This window comes from Perognathus longimembris, chromosome 11 (assembly GCF_023159225.1).
Source record: "Perognathus longimembris pacificus isolate PPM17 chromosome 11, ASM2315922v1, whole genome shotgun sequence".
Lineage (NCBI taxonomy): Eukaryota > Metazoa > Chordata > Mammalia > Rodentia > Heteromyidae > Perognathus > Perognathus longimembris.
Window position 1 is genome coordinate 57,654,498 of NC_063171.1, and position 15,795 is coordinate 57,670,292.

At 41.5% G+C, this 15,795-nt stretch overlaps 1 protein-coding gene across 2 annotated transcripts in view; it reads left to right on the forward strand.

Annotated features, from left to right (window-relative positions):
- The window catches only part of Nucks1 (nuclear casein kinase and cyclin dependent kinase substrate 1), a 32,448-nt gene extending 16,880 nt beyond the window's left edge, over positions 1-15,568 (forward strand). The window contains exons 2-7 of one of the 2 annotated variants that reach the window (XM_048357060.1): positions 517-566; positions 4,803-4,908; positions 8,151-8,206; positions 10,169-10,321; positions 11,423-11,572; positions 15,177-15,567. In XM_048357060.1, the coding sequence (XP_048213017.1) occupies positions 517-566; positions 4,803-4,908; positions 8,151-8,206; positions 10,169-10,321; positions 11,423-11,572; positions 15,177-15,376 (715 nt within the window). In that variant the 3' untranslated portion in view covers positions 15,377-15,567. Of the gene's footprint in view, positions 1-516; positions 567-4,802; positions 4,909-8,150; positions 8,207-10,168; positions 10,322-11,422; positions 11,573-15,176 lie in introns of both variants that reach the window. The other variant, XM_048357061.1, reaches the window with a different exon arrangement.
- The last annotated feature ends 227 nt before the right edge of the window (positions 15,569-15,795 follow it).

Genomic DNA, 15,795 nt, shown 5'->3' on the forward strand with positions numbered 1-15,795 from the left:
AAGCTGTACTTGTAATATTGTATAGGGAACTTGCAATTTTGTTGGTTGTGGGGCTTGCATTCTGGGCCTGGGCACTGTCCCTGAGCTCTTCAGCTCAAGGCACTCTACCACTTTGAGTTACAGCTCCACGCTGGTTTTCTGGTAGTTAATTGGAGATAAGAGTCTCATGGCCTTCCCTGCTTGGGATGACTTTGAACCGAGATCCTCAGATTACAGGTACCAGCACTGGCCTCTGGCTCTGTGATTTTTTTTTTTTTTTTTTGGGCCAGGGCCTGAGCACTGTTCCTGGCTTCTTTTTGCTCAAGGCTACCACTTGAACCACAGTGCCACTTTCTGCTTTTCCCGTATATGTGGTGCTGAGGAATCAAACTCAGGGCTTCATGCATGTTAGACAAGCTCTCTACCACTAGGCCACATTCCCAGCCCATCTGTTGTAATTCTTATAAGATAAAAATATGTTCTATCTTTGAAATTTTACATTTTTGTGATCTTAATTGTAGTCTCTTCTTTTTACAGAAATAGAAAAGTTGTTGATTATTCACAGTTTCAGGAATCTGATGATGCAGGTAAGTTTTGTGATTTTAACAAATTGTATATAGGCCTGATCAGTGGAAGAAATGCTAGTTCATGTATTTTCCTTCTGATCATGCTTTAGGAATAAGTTGAATTTTTTTAAGAATGTTTATCTAAATTATCTGTGTCAAATAGAACAAAAGTTAAACTTGCCTGGGGTTTAGCTTTCTTTCTTTCTTTTTTTTTTGCCAGTCCTGGGTCTTGAACCCAGGGCCTGAGCACTATCCATGGCTTCCTCTTACTCAAGGGCTAGCATTCTACCACTTGAGCCACAGTGCCACTTCCGGCTTTTTCTGTTTATGTGGTGCTGAGGAATCGAACCCAGGGCTTCCTGCATTCTAGACAAATAAATACTCTACCACTAAGCCACATTCCCAGTCCCTAAGCTGCTTTTGCTCAAGGCTAGCACTCCTACTACCTGAGCCATAGTCCACTTCTGGCTTCTTCTGTTCATGAGGTACTAAGGAATCCATCCCTGGACTTTATGCATGCTAGACAAATACTCTACCACTAAGCCACATTCCCAGTTAGCATTTTCATAGAAATCATTAAATTCTTACTCTTACCTAGATTCGGAGTCCAAAAGTTAGATGTCTAGTAACTTATGCGGTATTTATTACTAAAAATACTCCTTGGTAGCAAGGTTTAGTATCTCTGTTGTGTAGACTTAAGAGGCTTGACCACTTGAGCTTAAAGAGTTCAAGGCCAGCTAAAACAACATAGTAAGACTCCATCTCAGAAGGAAGGGAAGGAAGGAAGGGAGCAAGCCAGCTAGCCAGGTTCTGTGGTTATATTTGTAAATCCTAGCTAGTTGGAAAACTGAGGGATCACAGTTCAAGGCTAACTCAAGATCATAGTTTGAGGCTAATCCAGGCAACACCCTATTTTACCCAGTATCTGGGCAGAGTTATATGCCTGTCACCCTAGTTATTTAGGAAGCTGTGCGTAAATTATTTTATTTTTCTGGGTACTGCTGGCTCACGCCTGTAATCCTAACTACTCAGGAGACTGAGATCTAGTATTGCAGTTTAAAACTAGCCCGGGCAGGAAAGTCTGTGAGACTCTATCTCCAGTAAAACTACTCTGGAAAAGCCAAAAGTGGCACTGTGGCTCAAGTGGTAGAATGCTAGCCTTGAGCAAAAAGCTTAGGGACAGAGCCTAGGCCCAGAGTTCAATCCCTAGGACCAGCCAAAAACAAAACAAAAAACCAGGGCTGGGGGTATGGCCTAGTGGCAAGAGTGCTTGCCTCCTATACATGAGGCCCTGGGTTCAATTCCCCAGCACCACATATATAGAAAATGGCCAGAAGTGGCGCTGTGGCTCACGTGGCAGATTGCTAGCCTTGAGCAAAAAGAAGCCAGGGACAGTGCTCAGGCCCTGAGTCCAAGCCCCAGGACTGGCAAAACAAAACAAAAAAAAACAGATTACATTTCTAAGCCAGCTAGAGCAAAGAAAAGTTTGGGAGACTCTGAGTGTTGATGAAAGAAGCTAGGCATGGTATTTTACTGTCATCCCAGCCACCTACAATAATAGTCAGATCTAGGCTCAGACCTGGACCAAAAGCCAGGCCCTATCTCAAAATAAACAGTACAAAGGGCTGGAGGCAAGGGAGTATAATGCCTACCCGGGAAGCTCTGAGGCCTGAGCTGAAGCCTCAGTAAAACACACACACACACACACGCACACGCACACGCACACGCACACCCTGAGTGGAGGGTGGGCTACAGATTTTGCACAATAAGAGTCCGTTTTTATAAAAACAGCTTTGATATATAAAATAATTAACATCTTCACAGCCAGCCTGAGTAGGAAAGTTCATGAGACGCTCATCTCCAATTAGCCACAAGAAAATCGGAAGTGGCCCTGAGGCTCAAAGTGGCAAAATGTTAGCCTTGAATGAAGGAGTTCAAGGGCAGCACCCAGGCTCTGAGTTCCAGTCCCATGACTGACCAAACAGAAAGAAAAAGAAATCACATGAATTTTCGATTTTAGATCAATTTTAGCCAAAAAGTTTTTTTTTTCCTTTTTTCGTCTGTGTTTGTGAGTACTAGAGCTTGAACTCAGCACCTGGACTCTGTCCAGCTTTTTGTTTTTTTGGCAGTGTGGGCGCTGTCACTGAGCTCCTTAGCTCAAGGCTGGCATTCTACCACTTGAGTCACAGCACCACTTCTGGCTTTTTCTGAGTAGTTTATTAGAGATAACAGTCTCCAATAAACAGAATTTTCTGCCTGAGCTGGTTTTAAACCACGATCCTCAGATCTGTCTCCTGGATAGCTAGGATTACAGATGTGGGCCACCGGTGCCCAGCTACTACCTTTTTATCTTACCTAATTTTATCTTACAAAGATAATGTGTGCCTTTGGAAAAGCTTTGAAAATATATAAAGATATACAGAAGATTTTAAAAAATGAAGTGTAATTGTAGTTCCTAATTAAATGCTTGCCCTACACACATGCCAGGAATTATTCTAGGTGTTTATTTCATAATTCCTTAGAATAATCCTATTAATATGGAATTATCTGTGTTATACAGATAAAGAAAGTGAGGCAGAGTTAAGTCCCATAGTTGAACAATAACTAATTTTACCCCTTTTGTTAGCCAGCCTTTTAACTTTGTATGTTGTATGTTTATATGAAGTACAAAGAGATATATGGCTTATTCTAAGTTTTTATTTACCAGACTTTTCTCACTTTATAAGTTATATTTATGGATAATTGTGTCTGAGGAATTGTGAGCTTTGCCAGCTAGCCAGCATATATGGGTACATATGTAGCTCTTAAAACATATGCCTACTTCAACTGAGAGTGGTCCCTTGCATCCTGAGCATTAGGACTTAGAGGATAAGTGTGGGCATATAGCATCTTCAGGGACTACTATATCTAACATGGAACAATGAATGTATAGTTCAGGTTGCCTTAGGCCTTTTAACTTTTTACCTGTTAAAAGTATAATTGAGGGGCTGGGAATGTGACCATAGTGCTAGAGGGCCGCTACCATGCATGAAATCCTGGGTTCGATTCCTCAGTACCACATAAGCAGAAAAGGCCAGAAGTGGCATTATGGCTCAAGTGGTAGAGTGCTAGCCTTGAGCAAAAGAATCTCAGGGACAGTACCCAGACCCTGAGTTCAAGCCCCAGGACTGGCAAGAAAAAAAAAAGTGTAGTTTAGGTCTTGGTGTAGAGTTTTAGGTTCTGTCCCTGAATCTGAGAAAAACCAGTGAAAAAGTGCAGTGGTGGAGCACACTGGCTGCACAGGCCATCAAGGAAAGTGAACTATGCAATTTGTGGGGGGGAGAGGGGAGGGAGAGAATAGGTGAGAATGAAAGAACAGATGATACTGTGTAATAGAAAATGTACTTTTTACCTGATGTATGTAAAGGTAACCCTGCTTTGTATCACCTTAAAAACAACAATAAAGGGGCTGGGCATGGGCCTAGTGGTAATGTGCTTGCCTCGTATACATGAAGGCCCTGGGTTCGATTCCTCAGCACCATATATATAGAAAAAGCTGCAAGTGGCACTGTGGCTCAAGTGGCAGGGTGCTAGCCTTGAGCAAAAAGAAGCCAGCAACAGTGCTCAGGCCTTGAGTTCAAGCCCCAGGACTGGCAACAACAAAAAAACAATAAAGTAACTTAGAAAAAAATTTTGGGTTTTTTACTTTCTAAAATGTTGTGTTAGCATAACTATATTACTATCACTTAAATATGAACATATTACAATATAAGGAAATAATAGATTAAGAAAACCATAAAATAATGAGATATCTTCTGTGGATATATGAAGTATATATACATGGAGACTAGAGTAATGCATAAAAGTCAAGAGCCAGGTGCTGGTGGCTTATGCCTGTAATCCTAGGTACTCAGGAGGCTGAGATCTGAGGATCACAGTTCAAAGCCAGCCCAGGAAGGAAAGTCTGTGAGACTCATCTCCAATTAACCGTCAGAAAACCAAAGTGTCGTGTAGCTCAAAGTGGTAGAGTGCTAGCCCTGAGTAAAAAACCTTAGGGATAGCATCCTGGCCCTGAGTTCAAGCCCCATGACTAATCAAAAAATAAAAAAAGTTAAGATGGGTAAGACAGGAGGTAGAAATTGTTTTCAATGAAAGAAACAGTTTGGGAACTTGTACATTGTTCACCATTTGAATGTCATGAAAGATAATGTAAGTAAATATAGTGGTGATTGGAACATGTAAAATCATAATGTTGAATTTGAAAAATTACCTGTTCAGATGAAGATTATGGAAGAGATTCGGGCCCTCCTGCTAAGAAAATTCGATCATCTCCTCGAGAAGCTAAAAATAAGAGACGATCTGGAAAGAATTCACAGGAAGATAGGTAGGAGGCATTATTTTTTTTACTCCTGCTTGCTCTGTCACCAGCCTGAAATGCCCAGCAATCTGCCATCTTTAATCTCCATAAATTTTTGCAAAGTACTTGCTAGTCACTTTGATGTTTTGCCTATTTCATATTCAGCTGTACTTCTGTAGCTACAGGCAACTGCAACTTCAGTCATGAGGCTTACTTGGATCAACCTCAAGGTGGTCTCCAAGAATGCCTTTTCTATTACCTCACATTTCTAACTTAAGCTTAGTGTTTAAATTTGTAATTTGTTACCTGCAGTTAGTTTTGCCCTTTGTTGTAGTAATAACAAAAAAGAAGTGATTTCTGTTCCATTATAAATCACTAGCAAAATAGCAGAAGCATGGGCTGGGGATATGGCCTAATGGCAAGAGCGCTTGCCTCGTATACTTGAAGCCCTGGGTTCGATTCCCCAGCACCACATATACAGAAAATGGCCAGAAGTGGCACTGTGACTCAAGTGGCAGAGTACTAGCCTTGAGCAAAAAGAAGCCAGGGACAGTGCTCAGGCCCTGAGTCTAAGGCCCAGGACTGGCAAAAAAAAAAATAATAATAATAATAATAATCACAGTTTATAGTCGCATAATCAGTTCTTTATTTAAATAGTGTATTCAACTGGATGGATGCTTATGGCTCAGGGCTATAATCTTAGCTATTCAGGAGGAAGCCAGCCCGGGCAATAATGTTCATGAGACTTATATTTAGTCACCAAAAGCCAAAGGCAGAGCTATGGCTCAAGTGCTAGAGCAATGCTAGTTGAGCAGAAAAACCCAGGCCCTGAGTTCAAGCCCCAGGACTTCCACCCAAAAGGAAAACAAAACTCAGTATAATCGTTGTAGGGCTTTCTTTTTACGTAGGTGGGTGTGTTTTTTTCCTTCAGTTTCTTCCTTCCTTTCCTCTCTTTTTCCTATTCTCTATTACTTCTCTTTGTCTCTTTTTTCCTCTTTCCATCCTTTTTCTCTCTTTCTTTTTCTTTTTTTTTTTTTTTTTTTTGCCAGTCCTGGGCCTTGAACTCAGGGCCTGAGCACTGTCCCTGGCTTCTTTTTGCTCAAGGCTAGCACTCTGCCACTTGAGCCACAGCGCCACTTCTGGCCGTTTTTCTGTATATGTGGTGCTGGGGAATCGAACCCAGGGCCTCATGTATACAAGGCAAGCACTCTTGCCACTAGGCCATATCCCCAGCCCCCTTTTTCTCTCTTTCTTTACTGTTTCCTTCCCTTTTCTTTTTCCTTTTGTGCTGAGGATGAAACCACATGCCTTGTGCAGTAGGCAAACATGCTACCTCATTGAGCTACATCCCCAACCCTCCTTTCTATTTTTTTTTTTTTTGGCCAGTCCTGGGGCTTGGACTCAGGCCCTGAGCACTGTCCTTGGCTTCTTTTTGCTCGAGGCTAGCACTCTGCCACTTGAGCCACAGCGCCACTTCTGGCCGTTTTCTATATATGTGGTGCTAGGGAATCGAACCCAGGGCTTCATGTATGTGAGGCAAGCACTCTTGCCACTAGGCCATATTCCCAGCCCCAACCCTCCTTTCTTTAAGCTTACAGTAAAATGCATTCACATGACTGGCAATGTAACTGTAATTACTTGTAAAGAAAGTACAATGAGACCAGGATAATGTAACTTGTGCTATTTTCTTTCAAGGTGTATACACACATTTTCAAAGTTAATATAGTATAACTTTTTTTTCCTTTTTTAGATTAAGTACATATATATATTTCACAATACACATTTAAACCTTCCCTGTGATGGACATCATCATTCTAATCTACAAAGCTTTGAACTCCACAAACATTAACAATAAAACAGTTTGTTCCAGATCGAGTGATATGTACATTTCTTTCCTTTAACTTAGTATCATCTGTTCCTTCTTTTTCTCTCATTTCCTCCCTCCTGTCACTGCTCTTGAGTTGCTTAGTTCTCTTTGGTCATAGTGTAACTTCTTGATGATGGTCCTTTAATTCTTATAACACTTTCACTAGGTTAAGAATAGTTCAGTGATTTAGCAAAATAGACAAACAGATGTTGAAACCACAACCAGTTGAACTCCCCTCCCTTTTTTTGTCTTCTTTTTTGTCAGCCATGGGGCTTGAACTCTGGGCCTGGGCACTGTTGATGTGCTCTTCAGCTCAAGGCTAAGTGCTCTACCACTTGAGCCACAGTGCCACTTCCAGTTTTTTGGTGGTTAATTGGAGATAAGAGTCTCAGGGACTGTCTTGCTTGGGTTGGCTTTAAACCTCGATCCTCAGATCTCAGCCTCCTGAGTAGCTAGGATTACAGGTGTGAGCCACCAATGCCCGGCTGAACCCCATTTTTTAAACCATTAAGCTATACCATTTATACTTAGTGATAATATGAAGTAATGATTCTTGCTAGTTTTTCTAAGAACCTTGGGAAACAAAAATTATTTAAATATGCATTTATTAGTTTTGGCTTGTGTTGCTAACTTATAATAATTTTTTTATTTATTTTTAATTTTTATTTATTTATTTTTTTTTTGGCCAGTCCTAGGCCTTGGACTCAGGGCCTGAGCACTGTCCCTGGCTTCTTTATGCTCAAGGCTAGCACTCTGCCACTTGAGCCACAGCACCACTTCTGGCTGTTTTCTATATGTGTGGTACTGGGGAATCAAACCCAGGGCTTCATGTATACGAGGCAAGCTTGCCACTAGGCCATATTCCCAGCCCTTATAATAATTTTTTAAGATGGTAAATTTCAGAAATGGGTTTTTATTTTTAAAAAAAACCACAATTATGCCATTGTGAGAATTTAATAATATATCTCTAATTCAGTTTTAAGTGGCAGCCCAACTTAAAATGGTTTTGTATTGTATTTACTTCTGTTTCTCCTAAGAATGGACTACTTCTGGCCTATAGTAGTAATCACTGTGGTTGTATTGAGCCTCGGTTTTTTCTTGTATGAAGTACCTTTGCCACTAAGCTTATTCCCAACCCTTGGTATTTTTTCCTTATATGAACCAAGATAAGCTTTGACAGACCTTTATTCCTTTGGGTCTTTGGAAGTACTTTGTTTTCCTGTATATAAAATAAAGATTGTTCATCCATGTCCTGGAAAGTGAGAACCTATTAAAATGCAATTTTTTCTAGCCTATTGGAACATTTCATATATAAAAGGAGTGTTTTTCATGTTCTTCTCAGGTCAAAAGTCAGAAATCTACTTAGGCTTTAAAGATTTACTTTTTCCTTCTTGTCTTATAGTGAGGACTCAGAAGAAAAAGATGTGAAGACTAAGAAGGATGATTCTCATTCAGCAGGTAGCAAACTATTTTAATGTAAATAAATACATATTTATTTGTATTTTCATTAGACATTTTAAGAAGCAATTTTGTTTGCCAGGCATTGTTGCAGATTCCCGTTCTACAAAAGTATTTCCTTCTTTAAAGAACTAAAGTGCTTTTCTGTCCTAGTGGCTTATTGCAAAGTACATATTCTAAGTCTTGCCCTTAGTTTCTGATTTAGTAGGTCTGTCTTCACCTGATCTCTGTGGGCAAATATAATGTTCAATTCTGATGACTTAACTTACTGGTGCTAATATTCTAAATTTAGCTTTTTTTTTTCTTTTTCTTTTTTTGCTAGTCCTGGGTCTGGAACTCAGGGCCTGAGCACTGTCCCTTCTGCACAAGGATAGCACTCTACCACTTGAGTCACAGTACCACTTGGCTTTTTCTGTGTTTCTGGTGCTAAGGAATTGAACCCATGCATGCTAGGTGAGCACTCTGCCACTAAGCCACACTGCCAGTCTTAATTTAGCTCTTAAGAATTTAAAGTTTTGGGGCTGGGAATATGGCCTAGTGGCAAGAGTGCTTGCCTCGTATACATGAAGCCCTGGGTTTAATTCCTCAGCACCACATATATAGAAAAGGCCAGAAGTAGCTGTGGCTCCAAAGTTTTGGGCTGGGAATGTGGCTTAGTGGTAGAGTGCTTGTCTAGCTTGCACAAAGCCCTGGGTTCAAGTCCTTAGCACCACATACACAGAAAAGGCTGGAAGTAGTGCTGTGACTTAAGAGGTAAGAGTGCTAGCCTTGAGCAAAAAGAAGCCAGGGACAGTGCTCAGGCCCTAAGTCCAAGCCCCAGGACTGGCAAAAAATATATTTTTTTAAATGAAATAGAGAATTTTGTAGAAAGCATGTGTCCACACTTATATCTTTGTTTCTGCTTAAAACTATGTGCTACCCATGTACTGATGGCTCGTGCCTGTAATCCTACCTAGCTACTCAGGGGGCTGAGATCTGAGTATTCCAGTTTGAAGCATGCCCAGTTAGGAACCTCTGTGGGACTCTTATCTCCAATCAACCAGAAAACCATAATAAGCGCTACGACTCAAAGTGGTAGAACACCAGCCTTTAGCTAGTGTTTAGCACCCGGGCTGTGAGTTCAAGCCCTGCAACCAAACTCTCCCCCCACCCCCCAAAAAAAAAAATGCTACATGCCTAGCTGGGCACTGCTGACTCACCTATAATCCTAGCTACTCAGGAGACTGAATTCAGAGAATTGCAGTTCAAACAAAGCTGGCCCAGGCAGGAAAGTCTATGAGACTCTTAATCTCCAATTAACTAGCAAAAAAGCTGGAAGTAGTGCTGTGGCTCAAGTGGTAGAGTGCTAGCCTAGAGCAAAAAAGCTCAGGACCAGCACCCAAAAGAAAAAAAAGCTGCATGCCTAAGTGAGTTTATGTGTCATAGGTGCATAGAAGTTCTCTGAATTTTAACATCCCTTTCCTGTGTTTTACAGGATTTTGTTTTTGAGACATTTTGAGATAGGGTCGTCCTGTTCTATAGCCCAGACTGGGATCTAACTCTCAATCCTCCAACCTCAGCCTCATTAGTGAATAGCTAAGTTTACACTCAAGCTACTATGTTTGACTTGCAGAAAATTTAAAGGGTAGAATTTATTCTTGTAGAATGATGTAAGGCTGCAGGTGTATCCTCTATTGATTGCTATATTTGCTACGCGTATTGGGGCTTCAATTCAGGCCCAGGTGCTATCCTTTGGCTGGTATTCTGCCACTTGAGCCACCCTCCATTTTCAGCTTATTGGTACCTGATTGGAGATAAGAATCTCGCAGAGTTTCCCTACCTTGGCTTGCTTCAATGTGCCTCAATAACTAGGATTGATTACAGGTGTGAGTCACAGGCACCTAGAATTGTATTTGCTTTTTTAGGCAGCTGTGTCTAAGAAAATTATTTGGTCATTGTATCACAATAACTTTTGTACTACAGAGGACAGTGAAGATGAAAAAGAAGACCATAAAAACGTGCGCCAACAACGACAGGCAGCATCTAAAGCAGCTTCTAAACAGCGAGAGATGCTCATGGAAGATGTTGGCAGTGAAGAGGAGCCAGAGGAAGAAGATGAGGCACCATTCCAAGAGAGTATGTGAAGTTCTTTGGTTCTTTGTTTATGAATTTAGGTTCTGGATTACTTTGACATGGCCTAGAATGCTAAGTGTTACATCCAGTCCCTTAAATTAGGGAGATACTTCCTTTTAAAGGCGGTAACTGCACTGATACCCATTAATTTTTTTTTAATTTTTTATTTTTTTTGCCAGTCCTGGGCCTTGGACTCAGGGCCTGAGCACTGTCCCTGGCTTCTTTATGCTCAAGGCTAGCACTCTACCACTTGAGCCACAGCGCCACTTCTGGCCGTTTTCTGTATATGGGGTGCTGGGGAATTGAACCCAGCGCTTCATGTATATGCGGCAAGCACTCTTGCCACTAGGCCATATTCCCAGCCCCCCATTAGTAATTTTAAATGCTCAGACATACACCATTTGTAATGGTTGCACTCTACTTAAAAACATTTGTGTTTAAACACTGAAGAAGTACTCAGCGTAAGTTGAAATAGATGGGTGACTGATCTGTACAAGTTGATGTTTTGCAAGTTACCCAGCTTATATGTTATGTATTTTTGTTTTATGAGTAGTGTTCTTGGTTCATGTATTCAAAGTAGGATCTAAAGTACCAGGTTGGATCAGTTTCATTTCCCTGATCTCAACCAAGTACTGCCTGAGAACGATGGGACTGCCAAAAGTCATTTAGGTAGTTGATGCTCCTTTTGTTTTGTTTTGTTTGCTTTGTCTTTTGAGACAGCATCTTCTTATGTTGCCCAGACTGACCTCAAACTCGTAATAGTCTTCTGTCTTTAGCCTCCCAAGCGCTGAGATTATAGTCATATACCACCACACCCGACCTGATTTCAGGTTTTTTCAGATTGTCTGATTTCTTTCCATTTCAACTAACTCTTAAATAAATCCATCATGCACCTTTCCTGTTAGGTACATGCTAATTAATACATTTTTTACAATGGGGCTAGTGACAATTCCATCCAAATTGGTAGACCACCTACACATAGAGAAAGTGGTGATGTTCAACTCCTAAATCACATCCTCTAGTCATTCTTTGCACTCTTTCCTTTGTTCATTTGGAAGGATTTATTAAATTAAGTTGGACATTGAAATTATTCTTTCCTCTCAGAAGATTCCGGCAGTGATGAAGATTTTCTAATGGAAGATGATGATGATAGTGACTATGGCAGTTCAAAAAAGAAAAACAAAAAGATGGTTAAGAAGTCCAAACCTGAGAGAAAAGAAAAGAAAATGCCCAAACCCAGGCTAAAGGCTACAGGTGAGCTCTGCAGAGGTGAAACTGAGTCACTCCTTTTCAAATCCTTCTCTTTTGCCAGTCCTGAGGCTTGAATCTCAGGGCCTGGGCACTGTCCTTGAGCTCTTTTTGCTCAAGGCTAGTTTAAGTTTAAGTGCTGAGGAATCGAAACCAGGGCTTCATGCATGCTAGGCAAGTACTCTACCACTAGGCCAAAATCCTGGCCCCTTTTCAAATCTTCAGCAGCCAGTATTTTCTGGACAGAAATGTATTAGGCCTCAGTATTTGCCTGATAATTTAATAAGAATACAAAAAACCTAAAAGGATTCTATCTTCTACCTGTAGAACATCTTTAATTATCTTTATTTTTTATTTTATTTTACTTTTTGTTGGTTGTGGGTTTGAACTCGGCCTGAGCTCTTCAGCTCAATACTAGTGCTCTACCACTTGAGCCGTAGCGTCACTTCTGAGTTTTGGGGGGTTTGTGGGGTGGTTAATTAGAGATAAGTCTCCTGGACTTTCCTGGCCAGGTTGGCTTTGAACTGTGATCCTCAGATCTCAGCCTCCTGAGTAGCTAGAATTACAGGCATGAGCCACCAGCACCTGGCTATTTTCAATTTTTTTTTTTTAGCAAAGATTTATTTTATGTAATAGGGTTAAAGTAGGAAGAAAGAGAAAAAGACATTTCTTGCTCCCTATATGTAAAATGCAAGTGAGAGATCTAAAATGGCACTTCCAGCCAAGTGCCACTGACTTATGCCTGAAATCCTTAGCTACTCAGGAGCTGAGGTCTGAGGATCATGGTTCAAAGCCAGCTTGGGCAGTAAGTCTGTGAGACTCTTCTACAATTAATTAACCCCCAAAAGCCAAAGTAGAGCTGTGGTTCAAGCAATAGTGCATTAGTCTTGAGCATAAAGGCTCAGGCATCAGTGCCAGTGCCCAGGCCCTGAGTTCAAGCCCTAGGACCTGCTCAAAATGAATAATAGCACTAATCCCTAGTTGTTGTCTTTTTGTTTTTTGTTTTTTCTTTTCTAAGCTGTACAAATACACATGCTCCTGTGTCGTGACTCTTGGTCCTTAGGCTATGGTTTGGGGTGAAAATGGGTGAGGCCTACTTAAAACCAAGGACATCACTTACTAATAAAGACCTTAACTCCTCCAAAGTCTAGTGGACTTAGCTGTTCTTCAAGTACTGCCATTTATGAGCACAGTAATGGACCATTATCAATGTAGCTATTACTGCCCTGTTCTCCAACTGATGTCACAGTCCTTACATCTCTTGAAATTCTTTTTTTTTTTTGGCCAGTCCTGGGCCTTGGACTCAGGGCCTGAGCACCATCCCTGGCTTCTTCCCGCTCAAGGCTAGCACTCTGCCACGTGAGCCACAGCATCCCTTCTGGCCGTTTTCCATATATGTGGTGCTGGGGAATCGAACCGAGAGCTTCATGTGTAGGAGGCAAGCACTCTTGCCACTAGGCCATATTCCCAACCCCTCTCTTGAAATTCTTAATACACAGGTGTATGATAATACATTCAGAAGTAGAGCTATGGCTCAAAGTGATACAGTGCTAGCCTTGAGCACAAAAGCTCAGGGACAGCACCCCCACAACCTACAAAGACAAAGAAAAAGAAATCTATCTATCTATCTGTCTATCTAGATAGATAGATTTCTTTTTCTTTTTGTCGGTCGTACCTGTACTATCAAAGTAACTGTCCAGCCATCAAGCAAACAAACAAACAAAAAAAAAACAACAAGGGGGCTGGGGATAGGGCCTAGTGGTAAGAGTGCTTGCCTTGTACACATGAGGCCCTGGGTTCTATTCCCCAGCACCACATATACAGAAAACGGCCAGAAGTGGCGCAGTGGCTCAAGGGGCAGAGTGCTAGCCTTGAGCAAAATGAAGCCAGGGACAGTGCTCAGGCCCTGAGTTCAAGGCCCAGGACTGGCCAAAAAACAAAAAGGTATAATCCTGGTGGAGGAAAAAATCACCACATTAACATTAAAGATTTATTTTCTCTGAGCCCAGTAGTTTCTGTCAGATACTGACCTAGTTGAACCTAGTTTATTAATTAAATCAGGAATCTAGATTTTCTTTATGTGTATGTGATTTTTATCCTGGCCAGTAGTATCAGTGACTTTTGCTTTCTGATTGCATCAATTTCTACTTAGAATAACATAACTTTTCTTACTACAGATGATACCTATATTCTATCAGAGTGTTTCCTTATTAAACCATTACTATTTAACATAATATTAGAATGTTTAAATAAGTAAAGCTGAACCAGGCGCTGGTGGCTTACGCCTGTAATCCTAGCTACTCAGAAGGCTGAGATCTGAGAATTGTGATTCAAAGCTGTCCCAGGCAAGAACGTCCATGAGACTTTTTTTTTTTTGCCAGTTCTGGGACTTGCAGTCCTGGGGCTTGAACTCAGGGCCTGGGCACTGTCTTTGAGCTCTTTTTACTCAAGGCTAGCACTCTACCACCTGAGCCACAGTGTCATTCCGGCCTTTTCTGGTTTTTTTTTTTTTGGCCAGTCCTGGGCCTTGGACTCAGGGCCTGAGCACTGTCCCTGGCTTCCTTTTTGCTCAAGGCTAGCACTCTGCCACTTGAGCCACAGCGCCACTTCTGGCTATTTTCTGTATATGTGGTACTGGGGAATCGAACCCAGGGCCTCATGAATACGAGGCAAGCTCTCTCGCCACTAGGCCATATCCCCAGCCCCCCTTTTCTGTTTTTTGAGGAATCTAACTCATTGCATGCTAGACAAGCACTCTACTACTAAGCCACAGCCCACCATGATACTCTTTATTGCCAATGAACCACCAGAAAACTGAAAGTTGGTGTTGTGGCTCAAAGTGGTGGTAGAGTGCTAACCTTGAGGAAACCTTGAGCAAAAAAGAGCTCAGACGGCAACCAGAGCAGGGCCTGAGTTCCAGCCCCACAGCATAAAGAGAGAGAGGGAGAGAAAGAACATTGAATCTACCCAGATGTGGTAGTTAGTACTCACCTATGTAACCCCAGCACTTGGGAGAGTAGGCAGGAGACATGAGAGTTCCAGGCCAGCCTGACTACCACCCCACGTACTCCAAAAAATAAAAGTGGCATTGTATAAAAAAGAAAATCAGGGCTGGGAATGTGGCTTAGGGGTAGAGTGCTTGCCTAGCCTAGCATGCTTGACTTTAAGTGTAAATTTTCAAATGATTGAGCACTACTATAGCATAATGAAATAATTTTATCATGACCCATTTAAAAATTGAGACACTTGTTTAATGTGGGTATGAGAGAGATTCCTTTCCTTTATAAAAAGTAAGTTGGAGTGCTGTTTACAAGATCGTGTTCATATAAATATTTATTTCAAAGTTTACTATTCTTTTTTTTTTTGGCCAGTCCTGGGCCTTGGACTCAGGGCCTGAGCACTGTCCCTGGCTTCATTTTGCTCAAGGCTAGCACTCTGCCACTTGAGCCACAGCGCCACTTCTGGCCGTTTCTGTATATGGGGTGCTGGGGAATCGAACCCAGGGCCTCATGTATACGAGGCAAGCTCTCTTGCCACTAGGCCATATCCCCAGCCCTCAAAGTTTACTATTCTTGTCACATTCCTTTCTTAATTTGTTTCTTTTTTTCAGTGACACCAAGTCCAGTGAAAGGCAAAGGGAAAGTGGGTCGCCCCACAGCCTCCAAGGCATCAAAGGATAAGACTCCTTCTCCCAAAGAGGATGACGAGGAACCGGAAAGCCCCGAAGAAAAGAAGACCTCTGCAAGCCCTCCTCCCGAGAAATCGGGAGATGAAGGGTCTGAAGATGAAGCCCAATCTGGGGAGGATTAAAAGTGATGATAATGTGGGGAGAGATTTTATTAAAAAAAGAAAAAAGAAAAAAAGAGGGTAAAAAAGAGAACCTACTTAAGATAGAATATGGTTCATGGTTTGGGCTATGGCTTGACTTTAACGGGCTTTCAGTGCTTTTTCCCATGTGTTGAAATAACCTCTCTCTCTCTCTCTCTCTCTCTCTCTCTCTCTCTCTCTCTCTCTCTCTCTCTCTCTCTCCATTGTATATGAAGTGTTTAAGTACCTTTTTGTTTATTGGTGTCTTTGCCACCACCTCCCCCATTTCCCCAATGACAGCCATGTCAAATTCATCACTGGGTTGACTGCTTCATCTTTTTCTTTTTAATGGAAGGTATACTGCATTTGTAAAGCAATAAGATTTTAGATGAACACTATGGAACTTTGCTTTTGGCTAAAGA